This window comes from Malaclemys terrapin, chromosome 1, assembly GCF_027887155.1.
Source record: "Malaclemys terrapin pileata isolate rMalTer1 chromosome 1, rMalTer1.hap1, whole genome shotgun sequence".
Classification (NCBI taxonomy): Eukaryota; Metazoa; Chordata; order Testudines; family Emydidae; genus Malaclemys; species Malaclemys terrapin.
The window spans coordinates 169,819,663-169,837,091 of NC_071505.1; the positions used below are offsets into that span (position 1 = coordinate 169,819,663).

The following is a 17,429-nucleotide window of genomic DNA, read 5'->3' on the forward strand; positions in this document are numbered from 1 at the left end:
CTCTGCTTTTGGAGGCAAAATGCAAGCATCTCTCATTTTCATTAACAACTTTCTTTGATGAAAAGGAAGGGTTAATTTTACTCAATTCTGATGTGTGAAAGGATATTCACTTCTGTTTTTAACAGTCAAAGGTGGAAGAGAGATGGATAGGGGAAATATGCTTTTTGTTGATGTTTCGGAAACACTGGGAGGCTGGTCAGTTCGGAATGGATGCTTTATTCTTTCAGATTAGCCAGGGCACCTGTAGCTTGGACTCAGGCTCACATGCCAGTCAGGGATGTCATCTGGCTGGGTCCTTTCTCCTCAGATAAGACAGGGCTGGGCCGTCTTATCTTGCTGTGATAATGCATGCAGAGTAGTTGATTTCAGGACGCAGTGAAAAGCGGAGAGATTGAGAGATAGGGTAGGAGGGAAAAAAACAGTGGGGCAGAAAGTACCACAAAAGGGAAGGGAGAGAGAACAGGATCTCATGTACCTTTGCAGTGCTGACAATTCAGTATCCTCACTGATGGACTGAGAACTGGATGTCATTATGATATGATGACTCCCAGGACTCAGAGGTGAAAAACCTATTAACATTTCTGTAGCGAAATCAGAATAAATCAGACACTGATATACTGCATACCTTCAGCTAAAGGTAGGAACCTTGGTCTTACATACATTAGGATGGTATAGTTTAACATGCACTATTATGTTAAACTCATTTGTCATATTTTAAAAATCAAACACTATTGTGTTTCAGACATTTTAACCTCTAGGGTTGCTTAAAATGGAAAACCAAAACCTTCAAGCCAGGATGTAGAACACCCAAAATGTTTTGACATCTTATTAAGTTGTTGTTTGAAGGGTGGTTTGAGATTTAATTCACAACTAATGCAGTAGCAGACCTGAACTAAGCTGGCGTTTTGTTAACAAGAGGGTTACTGAAAGTGTTATTTCAGTAAAAGTCTGCATTAGCAACTTCAACAGTTTAAAACACTTTATTTTTGCCACTTTTTGCTTCTTTTAAAAATGTACTTTTTCATTAAACCTTTAAAATGATTACTAATTACAGAAACCATGAACTATAAAACAAACAAATAAACAAAAAAACAAAGCATTTCTTTAAAGATATATTTTTAAAAAATTAATACTTCAAAACCATTGTCAATGCTTTTTTCTTTCTTTTTTTTTAAAGCAAAAACATTAATGGTTTGCTTTCATGCTTATCTCAAAGAAGCCCAACACATTTAAGAATTTTAAAACAAACTTTGGTTTTAAACTTTGAATAAAATTGCTTGTTTGCCAAGGTGCCAGCTTCTGAGTATGTAAACCCTTTAAGACTCACATTGGGCACCAAAAATGGTGTATTAATTTAGATATAATAAATGGGCCAAAACTGTTAGCATAATCCAGTCGCTGTCTTACATTAAAGAGTGTTAAACAAGTTCTGGGGTTTGGGAGACAGAGACCTCAGCCTGCTTACTACCACGGCAAACTCACCATTTTAATATTTTATTAAAGATGCAGGAAAGAAGGGAAAACAGTTAAAACATTTGAAATGTAATTTTTTAAGTAAGTCTTTTCATTTAACAACATTTTTTGTTTCTTTTTGCTTTAGATGAGAGTTTTAGAAGAAAAAAAACCCCTTGTTTGACAGTTTCTTAGATGATATCAAAGATGATAATAACTGTCCTTTCTTGGGAAAAGAGAAAAAGTTAGTTGAGATGGGCTGGAGGTGCTGTTGTAAAGTCCAACCCTATTTCATCTCAGGTGGTATTTGAAGTTCAGCTGGAGCTTGTAAGGATGGCAATGTCATCTGAATCCCTCGCCCCAGCCTGGTTTGCATAGGACATTTCTCCGGATCAGGATGACAAAGTTCCGGGATCCCAGGAAATGATGGGGTGGCAGCCATGATGCTGATGCCCTTTCCAACAGCCTCTGTCTGTTCTTTCCTCTTCTCCTCCTCCCCTGAGTTTTTTTTCTTTAGGGACCCAAAAAGGGAGTGTCAGGTGGACAAGACCATCCTCTTATTATTTTGTCCACCCGTTAGGCCTAGTTTTGGTTCACTGATTTTTTTGGACCTACATTTTCCTGTTTATCAAAGATAATCTTAACACAGTCATTGAGTTATATCAGTAGGCCTTTTTGTTTAGACTAATTTAGTTGATCTGTATTCCTTTCATACCTTTTCCCATCAACATTTGTTATTATAGGTTATTGTGACATATCATGAACATTTACATACTTTTTACAGTTGAGCAGTTAGGTTGTCAGCCCAATTATTACAACAGGTTCCATTGCATCCCATGGTGCTAGTATGTGTCGAGTGAGGTGGTGTTAATAGGGAATGGAGATGACCAAAATCTGTTCTAAAGTGACCTATTTAAAGTGACTGTTTTAAATTATACAGTGTGTGGTCCACTCTTCTGTAAAGTTAGGGTGCATACGTACAGCCTCTGTGGCCTGTTCATAGCAGTGAAGCTGAATAAAGACTTCAGGATTGACCTGTTATCATCTGTGTTATGTTTGTTTTTTTCAGAGGGGCTGAGGTAATGGAGTGGTGGCTGCTCAGTACCTGTGAGAACTGGGACTTTAATGAGTGCTTGAGCAACGGGAAACTCTGAAGTGGGGCTGGTTGAAAAATTTTGAAAACTTTCTATGAAAAACACTGACAGTTTTTTAATGAACATGTTCATTAAAATGTTCCTATTTTTTCTACCAGCTTTACCCTTAAGACATTATGCAATGTGTATATTAAATATATGTAATTTCCTTTAAGGAAACTGGGTGTTGTGTTTTCATAAACTGCCACTAGTGATGCGTCTTCTTGTTTTGTTTTGTTTTTAATCCCAGAAGAAGTTAGCTGTTTACAACAAGATGCAAGAGTCCCTGGAGGTGACCCTTCCCAGCAAACAAGAAGAGGATGAGAAAGACCAGCCCACTGAGATGGAATACCTTAACTCTCGCTGTGTCCTTTTCACTTACTTCCAGGGAGACATTGGGTCAGTAGTGGATGAACACTTCTCAAGAGCTTTGAGCCAAGCCAGCAGCTTCAACCCAGAAACTGCCCTTTCAAAAAGCAAGCCAGGGCTAAGCCCTCTGTGGAGAGGTAAGAGAAGAAATAGTTTGACTACATGCTGTCTAGCTTACACAATCAATCTGTTTTATAACAACACATGCTGCATTATGGCTGGAATCTTGCTGATTTAGTCGCGGTGGAAATACACCCTTGCTCCAGAGTATGTGGAAGCAGCAAGGAATTTCTTGGGGGTGAATGGCTGGAATTGATGGGTAGGGAGCAACAATAAAAGAAATACAGGATATAGGCTTTTCAAATTCCTCCGGGCATTCAGTGGGGCAATTGAAAGCTTTGAGGAACAGGAATGAGTTAATGTGGCTTCACAAGGAACTGCTGTGAGATCTAAGGCATAACTTTAAGCCCCAAAGTTTGAAAAATGTGGTCATAGAGGATAAAGGGCACTAGCCAGGGACTCAGGAGACCCAGATTCAATTCCCTGCTCTGCCACAGACTTCCTGTGTGACCCTGGGCAGGGTCATTGGGTTTCTCTGTGTCTCAGTTCCCCATCTGTAAATTGGAGATAATAGTACAGTGCTTCCATGATGCTGTGTTGTGATCATAAATATGTAAGCAGGGTGTGAATGAACTCTCCCCTGATAGCTAGCTGCGAGGAGGAGAGACTTCAGGAGCAAACTGTATTTACATGAACACACCTACTCTGCTTAGATATCCAGCAGATATCCAGTGTTGTTCAAAGTGATCAACTTTGGTGGTGTTTGGTTACAAATCACTTTAGTACTGAATGCAGGGATAGTGAAATGCTGTTATTAATGTTGTCTTTATTATATGAATAAATGGGAGCAGAACTGTGCTTAACCTGTCCCAAATGAGGGGGTCATCCTCAGCTGAAAGGACCTTGTTAAGCCAAGGGCTTGAATGTCAGACCCCTGTGAAAGTAAGAGGGATGGGGACAGGTGTCCTAGCCAGGAGGTGTGGACTCTTCCTAAGGCTCCCTGGTCTGGGTTAACCTGTTTCTCCCCGCTGTTCAAAGACAGAGCTAAATAGGCTCCATTAGGAGCCTTTGTTATTTTAAGTGCTTAAATGAGAGCTGATATCACTTGTGGTGGAACAGCATTTATGCCCAGCCTGCTAAAAGCTGAACATCACTAAGAGCTGACAATCACTAAGAGACTGACCTGCAGAGGTCACAGCAGAGAGGCAGGTGGCAGCAGAAGGTAACTGATAGTCAGCTGGCCGGAGCAGCAAGCAATAATCCTATGAAAGTGGAATGAGTGGTTGGCAGGGCAGCCAGCCAGAACAAGTGCTCACATGGTGGAGCAAGCAAGGTGCCTTCTTCCCCGAGTGGGAGGTGAACTCACACAGATGCACCTCTGAACCCTCACTGACCAAGGACAACCACTGGGAGTGAGGTATGGTGAGGGAGCAGAGAGGGGCACAGAAAAAGAACTGTTGGTTGCAGAACTCAAGAACAGAAGGCACTGCCCCACGCATGCTGGTGTGGGTATCCTGCTCACTGTTTTATGATTATGAATCCTGCTTGTGGTATTTTCCCTAATTTTCTGGTGACTTCCCTCCTTTCATTAAAAGTTTCTTTTCAACACTCAGACTCTGTGCTTCCGAGTGGGAAAATATTGCCTCTCAGAGGTGATCAGGGTGGGGTGTAATTTTCCCAGGTTACTGGGTGGGGGCTTGAGCCAGTTCTGTGTTGTGCTGTTGAAAAGGAACTCCTAGATATTGAACCCAGCCCTGGTTGCTGCCGGCTCCACCTGGCAGAAGGGTTACAAATGCAATGGAGATTGTGAGGTGTTTGTATATGATAGTAACGTGCGCTAAATAAGTATGTGTCTGTCGAAGGATGAACAAACAAGCAGTGTGAGTTTTATAAAGAGCAGATCTTGCCAGACAAATTAGATTGCTTGTTTTGATAGGATTACAAAATTAGTGGATGAAGACAAATATAATTGAAATCATCTTGTGATGTGTATTGAAATTGGCAGAAGGGCTGTAAGCCACGGGTGGTGAGAAATGGCGACATATCAAGTTGGGTGAGTGAGATGCCATGGGGATCTGTGTTGGGCCTGATCGTGTTTGACATCTTAATTAATGATCTGGAAGAAGGAATTGCTGAAATGAAATTCACGGTTGATAAAAGAGGATTTTTGAACACCACTGGCAAAAGGAAAATGATGCGCAAGGACAATCTTGTCAGAAAGACATCAACAAATGGGTGGGAGTTCAGCAGAGGACAGCCAAAATGATTGAGGAGCTGGAAGAAAGTAGGACTTCATCCTACACTATTAAAGTTAATGAGAGTTTTTCCATTGATTTGCATGGGAATAGGGTGAAGCCCATAGTTACAAAGAAAGATGAAGAGTTAAATACTTGTAAACAGCTATCTTGTCCTCCCAGCCAACTATAAACTTTTAAGTATGTGATCACACTACTTCCCAAAGATCAGAGCACAGTGGGGACTGTCTGCATGCAGACTTCACACATTCTGTGCTGGATGGAAAGAGCCTGTCACATCAATGGCATCATATGCCCTTCACTCCTTCTCCAGCACCTCTATGTGGTTCCAGGACTAGAGCTGGTTGGGAATTTTCCAACTTCTTTTGTCGAAAAATGCCAATTCACCGAACCTTTTTGCGGTAAAGGGTCAGTTTTGACAAAACTTTAATTGGGAAGATTTCTCAAGTCCGGGATGAGAAAGGGAAACAGACAGACACATGTGCCCCAGAATAGCCAAAATCCTGGTGGTCAAGGCACTCATCTGAGATGTGGAAGACTGTGGGTTCAAGTCCGTGCTCCAAATCAGACGGAGCAGAGACTGGACTCTGGGCCTCCCACCTCACAGGTGAAAGCCCTGATTACTGGGCTCTAGGATATTCTGTGGTGTTTTGGTCTGGTTTTTCTGTGGAGAGGAAGTTCATAAAAATTTTGAAAGGTCTTAGTTTGTCCCAGTGCAGAATAGGAATTTTTTTTCAAATCTCAAAACTAATTCTTGATCAGCTGTATCTATGGAGCTTTGCAGGGGTACAGAATAGCCCAGCATAAAAATGCCTCATCCAATATTGCCTTGTGACACAGAATACCCCATATAATCAGTGCTGTTGCAAAGATGCTTCTGGTCTGAAAGTATTCCATGGATGGGGGAGGAAAAGGAGGGTATGCATCCCTTCTGGCTGCTTTGCACCAGCCCAGCTAGAGTAAAGATGCCCCAGTGGAATGCTGAAAAAAGCTCTTTGATTCTGCAGTTTATAGTCAGAGAAATAAGTAGCATACTTGTTTTTCAAAGTAAATTAGGATGAAAGGGATTTTTGTCATGCCCAAACTAATGTTTCAGCATACTAGTTTGAAAGAAGGAAGAAAGATAGTCACTCTGATATTTCAATCTTCCAGTTCATTCATTAAGGTTAATGTGCTCTAGTTAGCTAATGTATATTGGTTTGTATGGCGGAAGTTGATGCTTTGTTAGGTTGGAGATGTTAACATTATTAATAATAATCAAGGGTAGTTTGGAGTTTCATTCAATTACTTAGTCAACAAACTCCTTGAAAGGTCAGCAAAAGAAATAAGCAGTGCATTTATAATTGCCTTGTTGAAAGATACATAGAAAAATTTGGGAGTGGGTAGGAGTGTATTGTACATTATTCTTCCTGCATTATCTCTTCTGAATCCTGAATGAGGCATAACAATTGGATCCAGGAAATATTTAAAGAGCTCCTGCTTTCAAGATAGGGGTGAGGCGCTAGTTGTGAATTGAGTTTTGCACTCAAAAGGATAAGGGTGCAAAATACAAGGCATCCTTCCCAAAGTGACAACCCTTATCCTTTTGAACGTCAAATGAACCTATAAGAAAATAATTTATTAGTTTGAACCAAAATTAATTTAGCACCAGTGTCAGACATTTTTGACCTTAAGAAATCTGAATAACACAGGTTCTTCAAAATTCCCTGAAATCTTGGGCATAGACTACATTGGAAGAAGTTTTTAAGATTAATGGTATTTTTTCCCATTATTCTTTATAACTGAAAGTTTTTCTCAGGTAGCAGTAACTAAAGAGTAATATTGTACTGGTGAGAATTCTAAAAAGAATTGTCTCCTTTCTTAGCATGCAAGCCTGGTATGTTTTCAGTGCAATGCAATGCACTGCGTGCTGACCACCATTAAAAAGTTAACAATTTCCATTAGTTTACCACTCTGGTATCTCAGATATTGCAGTCCTCTTGGCACCTCTCTCCCCTCATATTTAGAAAAGGAAATGACTGTGGTAACTGTGGTATATCTGTTGGCAAATGGTTTGTGTTTTGTTTTGTTTTTTATGGAGGCCAATGTAAGATGATTGGTATTTTTGTTTTCTTTCATAGGGACAGTATCAGGTTGACATCAACCAGATGGCCAAATCGACACCTCCCCTGCCCAAATGATTGCCTCACCATTAAAATGCCACCTTAGGATGTAGATTCTTTCATAGGTATCTGACTTTGTAGTGTCTGTAAAGACTATTGGTTATGCTCACTCATTCTGAAAAGTGAGGGGAAAGAACAACTTTCAACTACAGTGGAAACTGACATTCCCATGTGTGCTATTTTGGGATGTGGCTCAACTGAAAGGCTCATAGAATGTATAATAGACATTTTTCTTGGTAGTGTCATTTGCTTACATAGTGCTCATAAAAATGCTGGCTTGATAGTTCTCCTGTTTATCCACATAGCAGTGACAGCATGGGCAGCAGAAGTGCAAACTCCTCCACTGATACACTTCCACCCTGAGTGGTAGGGACCGTCTTGTCCACCAGAGACCTCCCTGGACCATTCAGTCCCTGGGACTCTCAACTGAGTCTGACAACAGGAGCCAACTACTGCCATTGGTGGACTTGTTCAGTGGGAACTGGATTGCAACAACCAGATATTTGATCTACTCTATACCTGTTGTAGATCAATTATATTAAAACTTTTTTTTTTTGCCATCATGAATTCAGCCAGATTGGTAACGTAGTGGTTGAAGGTTTTTGCCCTATTGTTAGTAACCTGAATTATCCAACAGATGCCTAGCAGTTGAACATTAATTTATTTGTTTGTGTGTGTGTGTTTGTCTTGTTTATTTCTTTTATGGGGTTGTTCAGATTTGGAGCCTGTCAGCATTGATGAGAGCCACAGTATTTCCAACACACCCAAAACCAGAGATGGATTCCTCAAAATACTGGCAATGAACTGAATAAAATAAGGGTGTATTATCTAGTAATGAGAATGAATCACTGGGAATGAGGAATACAGTCACAGGGGAGAATATATGGGTGGGAGAAAATGTTAAACTCTGTTGCCAACTCTCCAGGCAAGTTATTCAAACTCTCTACCTCAGAATGCCCATTTGTAAAATGGAGACAATACCTACGTCTTAGGGGTGTAGTGAGGCTTACATCAGTCATATTTCTGATACACTTTATGATCTTCTAATATCAGGTGCTTTAGAAGAAGATTACAAAAAAAAAAAAATGGAATGCAGCCGTATTAAATAAAGACACATGGAGCATTTTACTAAATAGCCCTGTGACATTCAAAGCAGTTTGGCATGAAGGTAACTTTTGCTTTTGTGCATATAGTGTTTGCCAAAAAAAAAAAAACAATTATAGAAGTTATTTCATACACAATAAGCTAAAGTTATTAATAGTGGCTAGATTCAAAGCCACTGAAGTCAACAGAAGGATTCTAACGGACCTTGAAACAGCCCATAAATATGTCTAAATGGTGCAGACAGACAGAAAAGCAATTTTACAGTTTTTATTTTTAAGGCGTTTTTTGTTTAAAGTAAGCAGAGTGCAGTTTAATGGTTTTTGAAGCATCTATTCATTTTTAGTGAAGTCTTCACCCAAGTCTCTTTGGGGATCCTTGTAAAAAATGAATAGTTCTCAATTAATATAAGTATTGTTATAAACTTTATATGGAGCACAGAGAATTCCCTGATCAGTCAAACATAAAATTTCACCAACTTTTTTTCATCCATGGGATATTTTTATGACTGTGTTCTTTCATAACATGGTGGAGTCCCATATTTTAATCTATTTCAATCTTTGGCCCAAAACCCCCTCTATTCAAAATGGGACTAATCTTTTAAGTGATATTTAAAAACATGAGTTTTTGACAAGAAAGCCAGTAGTTTGGAGGTATTAGTCACTGCATCAAAAACACTAACCACTGCTTACAAAGCGGAAATTTTTAAATGTGATTTTATGATACAATGGCATTGGAATTCTCATTAAGCATAAATTGAACCCCAATTATGAATGTAGATAGGTCTTTTAGTTCAGATTTTTCAATCCACTTCCAATTAAATGGCTTGTCCTATTAAAGTACTTTATAGCTGGAGTTCACCCAAAGGTGTGTAACAAACTAAAGTTCTTGCTGGTAACTTTACAGAGAGAGGACTCAGAATATGAAAACAGATTTATTTTGCATGCAGCTTTTGAGGTGTATACCTTGTTTTTAGTAAAGTTGCAGGATAACAGTAATCGTACACTAGACTTAGAGCCAAATTGCAATTCTATAAGGAAGTAACATAAGATGTATTATGCATGATCTACCCCACCAGTTTAACAAGGTAATCAATTTAACAAGATCTTTTATCCTACCATTATCCATATACGGAACCAGTAGCAAATGTCTATTTCAGACATCTCTATTCACCGGCCTAGGAAAAGCTTTATACCGGGGTGGCCAACCTGTGGCTCCGGAGCCACATGTGGCTCTTCAGAAGTTTAATATGTGGCTCCTTGTATAGGCACCAACTCCGGGGCTGGAGCTACAGGTGCCAACTTTCCAATGTGCCGGGGGTGCTCACAGCTCAACCCCTGGCTCTGCCACAGACCCTGCCTCCATTCTACCCCTTCCCGCCCCCTCCCGAGCCTGTCGTGCCCTCACTCCTCGCCCCCCCGAGCCTCTTGCACGCCATGAAACAGCTGATCAGGAGGTGCGGGGAGGGAGGGGGAGGCGCTGATTGGTGGGACTGCCAGTGGGCGGGAGGTACGGAGAGCGGTGGGGGGGGAGCTCGTGGGGGCTGCTGATGTATTACTGTGGCTCTTTGGCAATGTACATTGGTAAATTCTGGCTCCTTCTCAGGCTCAGGTTGGCAACCCCTGCTTTATACTGTAGCAGTAGTGGTGGATTCTCAATCACTCAAAGTCTCTAAATGAAAACCGGGTTCTGTCTAAATTATTTGTTCTAGTTCAGACAGAAATTATGAGCTTGAAGCAAGAATCATTGGGTGAGATTCCATGGCTTGTCATGTACAGGAGATCAAACTAGATGATAATAAGGGTTCCTGCTATCCTTGAGATATATTAATCTAACCTGTTACTTAAGGAAGAATAGATCAGAAAGACATTTGATGAGCATCGTGTGGACTACTCCACAGGTCCTGACTTGTTCCTGGGCAGTGCAAACTGGTGGCAAGCTACTTCACCCACTACTTGTGCTGTGTTTTTGTTTTTAACTGGTAGTTCTAATCTGTCAATTGCTTTCAGTATTTATACTTTTTTTTTTCCAGAGAGCTCAACAATTTCAAGCCAACGGAGCAGTTTCCCAGCTTCATTTTGGACCAGCTCTTATCAACCTCCACCTCCGCCATGCTTGAGTGGAGTTCATCCTGACTTCCCGGTCACTGCACCAGGCACCTTCCCAACTGCAGATCCTAGCAGCTGGCCAGGACACAGCCTTCATCAGACTGCCCCACCTCCTCCCTCTACTGCATCAGAATCCTGGCATTATCCTTTAGCATCTCAGGTTAGCCCTTCATATGCGCACATGCATGATGTGTACATGCATCACCATCACCCCCATCCACACATGCATCATCACCATCCGAGCTCTCACCTTGACCCACGGTATGGATCCCTATTAATGCCATCAGTACGTGCAGCCAGGATTCCTGCTCCACAGTGTGACATGACAAAGACAGATCCTACTACTGTCACCAGTGCTACCTCAGCATGGGCTGGAGCCTTTCACGGAACAGTGGACATCGTGCCAAGCTTCGGGTTTGACACAGGTGAGGTGATTTGCTCATTTCTGTGGCTTGACTAACTGGAGTTATTTGCAGTGACTAAATAGATTCCCTGCACTTAAATCAGAGCCTCTAATCAAATCTTTCAAATACTTTCTGGTTGTGACTTCTTCCTACTGATGTTCTCACTGACTGTCAGTAGGAACTGAGCCCATAGCATTTGGCCCAACCCAGCCAAATGATTTACAAGAAGCATTTTGTTTAAAAAAAAAAAAATCTTGCAGGAAATAATGAATGAATTCATAAAGAAGTGCCCAGGAAGTTTATGTATTGGTTGTACATGGGGTGCCTGATTACCACACCTGCCTTCTGTAAAATGGAACAGTTTGCAACCTCCATCCGGGGGGAAGAGGGGTGCTAATGTCAGGGTATCCCCCTCCCCCTGCTCCTGCCACCCCATCCACAGAGCAGGGGGGGACATGACCGCACTCAGGATGGAGGGAGCTTGCTGGCAGCAGCTGCTGTCTCAACTTGCTGATCTACTTAAAAATGCAAAAACAAGGAGGAATCCTTGTGGCACCTTAGAAGGTGTCACAAGGATTCCTCCTTGTTTTTGCTGATATAGACTAACAGGACTACCCCTCTTAAAAAGGTAGTGTACTTATAGTGGGGTCAGTGTACTTAAAGGGGCAGTGCACGTCTCTCTCTCTCTCACATACAGTGTGTGTCTCTGTCTCTCTCTGCCATGCTGTCTCCCCTTCCTCCATTCATGCTGCCTTGTAGAGTGTGAGGCTACATTAACAACAATGTGTTAACTCTTGAGGTCTCAGCTGAGTGCTAGTTCATCGTTTAGCAGTAAGGAATTCCCTGGGACATATCCCACCCTCCTCCAGCCTCTCACTTCACCACCTCAGCCAAGCTTCACAATCATCATTGCTGTGTACAGTATTAAATTGTTTGTTTAAAACTCAAACTGTGTATATATATGATGTCTTTTGTCTGGTGAAAAAAAATTCCCTGGAGCCTAACCCCCCCATTTACACTAATTCTTATGGGGAAATTGGATTTGCTTAACATTGTTTCGCTTAAAGTAGCATTTTTCAGGAACATAACTACAACGTTAAGCGAGGAGTTACTATACTATAGGTCACACTTGACCCACAGGCTGTAGTGTAGCTACACCTTCTTGTAGCAGAACTTCAGTTTCAGTAGCAGTCTAGCACCACTGTTAGCATCTGTATGGGAGCATGTGTGCAGGGCACTAATGACCGATAACTATCATAGAGCTCATTTATACTATCATGCTCTTCCTTCTTTGATGGGTGTTTATCTGATCTGTTATTTGTCAGCAGCAATGCAGAGCATATGTTACTTTTGGAATCCCTTCCATGCAATAATGTCACTGAAGAAATATTAGGTTCCTCCAGCTCCCCTTTCCTTGAGATGTTTGTTTGGATTTCAGCTGAGGGAGGGTTTTTCATACCTCTGGTTGATTGATCTATTTGCTAGAGTATGATCCACTCTCTTACTTTGTCTAATGTGTGGTCGGGGGAAAAAGAACAGGTGGGGAAGACTTGTGCCAGATGAACACACTGTCGGATCTTTTTCAGTCAAAATAACATGAAACCAAAACCCAATTATAATTAAGCTAAAGTCAACTGCTAAAAATCTCTTTAACATTTCTCTGTCTCCTATATTAACTGTTGCAACTCAGCAGACCCCAGCCAGAACCCTCCTTTATGCAACATATAGTCAAACTGTTCTTCATCACAACTATAACGGGGTTAAAAAAAGAACTAGATAAGTTCATGGAGGATAAGTCCATCAATGGCTAATAGCCAGGATGGTCAGGGATGGTGTCCCTAACCCTTGTTTGCCAGAAGCTGGGAATGGGCAACAGAAGATGAATCACTTGATGATACCTGTTCTGTTCATTCCCTCTGAAGCACTGGCGTTGGTCACCTTTGGTCTGATCCAGTAAGGCCGTTCTTATGTACTTGTTGCCTCAAGAAATTAAGAAAAATAGCATAAAAGGATTCTTTAAAGTACTGGACAACTTTATGGACATTAGTAACATCTGCAGCAGTGCAGATGATACAAAGGTAATTATCAGAGGGGTAGCCGTGTTAGTCTGAATCTGTAAAAAGCAACAGAGGGTCCTGTGGCACCTTAGAGACTAACAGAAGTATTGGGATCATAAGCTTTCGTGGGTAAGAACCTCACTTCTTCAGATGCAAGTAATGGAGATTTCCATTACTTGCATCTGAAGAAGTGAGGTTCTTACCCACGAAAGCTTATGATCCCAATACTTCTGTTAGTCTCTAAGGTGCCACAGGACCCTCTGTTGCTTTTTAAAGGTAATTATGTTTCACATTGTAAACTGATAATCTGCCAGGATTGGGAACAAATGTTTTCCTCCTCATATGACGTGGTTTTAGGCAAGTTACATTAATGAGGGGGTTTTACCTCCTTCTGAAGCATCAGCGAATTGCCATTGCCAATGATAGACTAGTGGGCTGATTCAGCATGATAGCAATTCCAACAGCCATGAAGTCAGGCAGTTGACTCAACTTTCTGAGGATGATATAGGGAGTTATTTAAAGAAGCATAGATCAGGAAAACCACTTTTTGTATCATGGTGTGGATTACTCCATAGGTCCGGACTTGTTTGTGTTCAATGCAAACTGGTGGGAAGCTGATTTACCAACTACTTGGTTTTTATTTATTTATTTATTTTCATTTTAAACTTGTAGTTTTAACTTACCAATTGCTTTCACACTTTTCTTTGAGAACAGAGTGCTAACTGTTCAACTAGGTCACAGAGCTTGGCACCTCCTTACTGGTTTAACCGGGCCAGAAACATCAGGATTCAAACTGACAGATGTTTTACTTACCTCTTACTAGTCAGAAAGTCATGTGCTGTAAACACAATCATGCAAACTCACTGGAATGTCCCCAGTTTGGTGTATAGCCAGTGCTTAATTTGTAATGAAAGAGGTTCCGGGACTCAAGCAATTATTTAATTATTTTCATAACTGATGCAGAAAGCCCAGAGGTGCCGGGGCTATGAATTGCCAAGCCTACAGGTTCCAGGGCTGAGCGCTGGCAAGCCCTGGCACAAATTAAGCACTGTGTATAACCCTTTATAAACAGGGAGTCGGGGGGGAGGGCTGGGCAACACAGAGTAATGGCTCATGGCTCAGTCTAATGTTGTATTACATTTTGCCTGAGTTGGGTGGAATGGGGGAGTGCTCTTGTGACTGGCATTCTGCATGAGATCAAGCAGAGCAAAGGAGCTTTAATCACGTGCATGCAGTCCCCCAGAGCCTCTTACACAGCCCCAAGGCTATGTCATTCTAAGGCTGTGGGTTGACTATAACTACCTTACTTTTTATCCTGCATGGGAGGGGGAGTGGGCTGCCCAGGAGAATAGTAATGGCATATGGAGCCTTTCACTTCTAAATCAGTGGTTCACATCTAACTCAGGCTGGCAGCAACAAAGTTTATATCAATTGGCGACTGTTCAGGGGCCTACCTGAAAATTGATTCTAAGTGGATAAGGGTAAGAATAATGACATTTGGCATTAATTGGCAAACATGCTGGCAGTATCAGCAGAGAGGCAAAGAACTCAATGGCTGTGGAGAATGAACTAACCTCTTTCAGAGAGATGGTCCATCCAGAACAGGATAGAGGCATATTGGCAGGAGAACTTGAACTCTAGCTGTCATTGCTTGTACCTCTTTGGTGAAAAGAAGGACATCTACCTCTATAGTGGTCAAGTATCACATCCTATGAGCTTTAAATTATTAATATAAAAATCATTTGGCATACATTTTACAGGCATGCAATTTAGGCAGTTCTCCTTTTCCTAATAATTACTGTGGACCACACTTCTTTTGCTGCTGTCACATGTGATTATAAAAAAATATTTTGCAAAATTCTTCATGCTGAATTATGTTGAATGAGGGTGTTCCGATCACCAGAGGAGACCAGCCTGTAGTCTTACCAATACCAGCAACACTGCTGCAATTCTGCTGTTCTGAGTCAGATCTGTGGTCTCATGAGTAGGTGATGCCAAAAAACTTCAGTGACTAAAGTCATGAAGAGGGGATTTCTTTGTATATTATCAACACCCCGGGAATTTGTGATTCAGAACATTGTTAGCTCCATGATCAATGATTCAGTAAAGTACTGATCTCTGTTTTGCACATCTTCTTACACTTTCATGGATTCAGTTTTAGTGTGATGCGGGGAGTGCAGGGGGGCATTAGGTACCTCACTCCCATTAAATGTAGTTTAATCCCCACATGTTGTGCTGAAAATTAACACGCCTATAAAGTTCCACTTTAGCACTGTGGGTTTTTTCTTAAACAATTTTTTTAATCAAAATCTCTTAATACATTATAAACTGCTGGCCTTCGGTGAATAGTGCCCTACTGAAGTTTCGAGAGCCCAAGACATAGAATTTGGAGGAAACTGACTCGCAACTGTTACGGTGCGTTATGTGCAACTGGTCCGGAGTCTCTGTTCCATTGACTTCAATAAGCTTTAGATCAGGGTGTAACAGAATAGCCTGCCAGCACTTGCTGCAGATCACTGAGAGGCCATTGACTAGGCCATGACCCCTAGCGGGCACACTTGAGACTTTTGCTTGGATTAAATCCCTTTGTCTACGTGCAGGTCCAGCAACTTGGCTGTGCACTTAGGCATGGTCCCAGGATAAGGGGGAATCCTCATCCTACCCCTCAGACTACAAAGCTGCTCCACCGCTGTCACAACTTTGCAGTAAGCTGTGACTGCCTTACTTCCCAGTCCTGGGGAATGGCTGCTGGAACTTGTGGTCCAATCAACCCCACCCTCAGAATCCACTCCTCACCTCCACCCATGCACTGGGATATAGCATGCCTGTGGCAGAACAGTGCTGTACAGCACGCAGGGAGTGTAGGCATCCTTCATCCTGGCCATCCACCCACCTGTACAATGGACCCATACTCATTCTGCTGCCTCCAGAACCATTGGTAGTCCCAGGGTGGATGGGAACAGGATTATTTACCCCTTAAGAATGTGCTAGAAGCACTGTTGCTGTACAGATGTTCTGGGAGTAGAAGAAGAGATTTCCTGCACCTACGTAACAGAGGATTTTAGAGTATTTGAGGTCTATATTTCAATATTAAAGGTGAAGATCAAATGAATAAGATACAATTTAAGCAAATCAAATGTAGTCTTCCGTCTCCTTGTCCCGCTGCCTCTGCAGCCCTCCTTTTGGAAATATATAGGAGCCACTGTGGCAAATTCAATGCATGCTTAAGTGAGCACAGCTTATGGTCTTCAGGAGAGTTGACTCCATTTACACCTGCCATAAATTTGACCCTTTGTCTTTGAATTTCACTAGCTGAGTTAGACTTCTTCTAAATGACCTGATTTTTTAATACAAGCAGTAATTAGTCACAGTACCAGCGTTTTGCAGATAGACACTTCTCTGCAAATGTGGAAATACTGAGTCATGCAAGAGAAGCAAAGACATTTTTATAAAAAGGAAAAATGTTTGCTCAATCAGCCTATTGTCAGATAAAGCACTGTTGTTCAGAAATTTGGCTAGACTGGGACAGCATGCTGGTAGAACTGCAGATTGTCTTCCAGTAAAAGAGGTGGGGAAATAATGAAGAAAAGGCATATAAACTGTTCCATGCCCAAGATTTATAAGTCAAACAGATGAGTTAGTGGCACTATTTATGTACTAAATAGGAAGACAATACTATTTATAGCTCAATATAGAGCAGAAATGCTGCTGAATATTTCTCATGGTGATAACTGTCATCTTATGGCTATAGTGGGAAAGATCTTTTAATATCTTGTATTTGTATCACCTTGTATTTATCTGTGAGACTCTGAGTGCCTTTCCCAGACTGAAGAAGAGTTCTGTGGAGCTCAAAAGCTTTTCTCTTTCACCAACAGAAGTTGGTCCAGTAAAAGATATTACCTCCTCCAACTTTGCTTAAAGTAATAGGACATCAAAGTGCTTAGCTTGTATTTTTTGCTATAACTAAACTAGCAAGTATGTTTTTTTTGTATGTATTTTTTCTACACTTTGTATTGTCTGTTTCTAAGTGCTAGCTCTCTCGTGATGTAACTCTAGCAAAGAGTAAATCCCTCTGGACTAGATAAATTCCAAATTACAGCACAGATTCCACTGCTATAACATGAAAGCCCCTGCACAGCACATTTATTGGCTGGTCCTTGACGTTTATAAAGGAAAATATCGGAGAAACTCATACCAAACTCAAGCTGAAAGTCATTTATTTTCCCTGTGTGAAAGCACAAGCAATTCTTGGTGAAAAATCTGATGGGCTCTAGGTAAAATTGCTTGATATTTTCACCTGCTGTGGGAATTCCCTCCACCCCTGCCAC

At 41.4% G+C, this 17,429-nt stretch overlaps 1 protein-coding gene across 4 annotated transcripts in view; it reads left to right on the forward strand.

Moving 5' to 3' along the window:
- VGLL3 (vestigial like family member 3) overlaps positions 1–17,429 on the forward strand; it is a 34,540-nt gene that overhangs the window by 10,341 nt on the left and 6,770 nt on the right. For 2 of the 4 annotated variants that reach the window (XM_054046868.1, XM_054046859.1), the window contains exons 2-3: positions 2,836–3,091; positions 10,565–11,065. In XM_054046868.1, the coding sequence (XP_053902843.1) occupies positions 2,836–3,091; positions 10,565–11,065 (757 nt within the window). The remainder of the gene's footprint in view (positions 1–2,835; positions 3,092–10,564; positions 11,066–17,429) is intronic. The other 2 variants (XM_054046877.1, XM_054046887.1) reach the window with 2 other exon arrangements.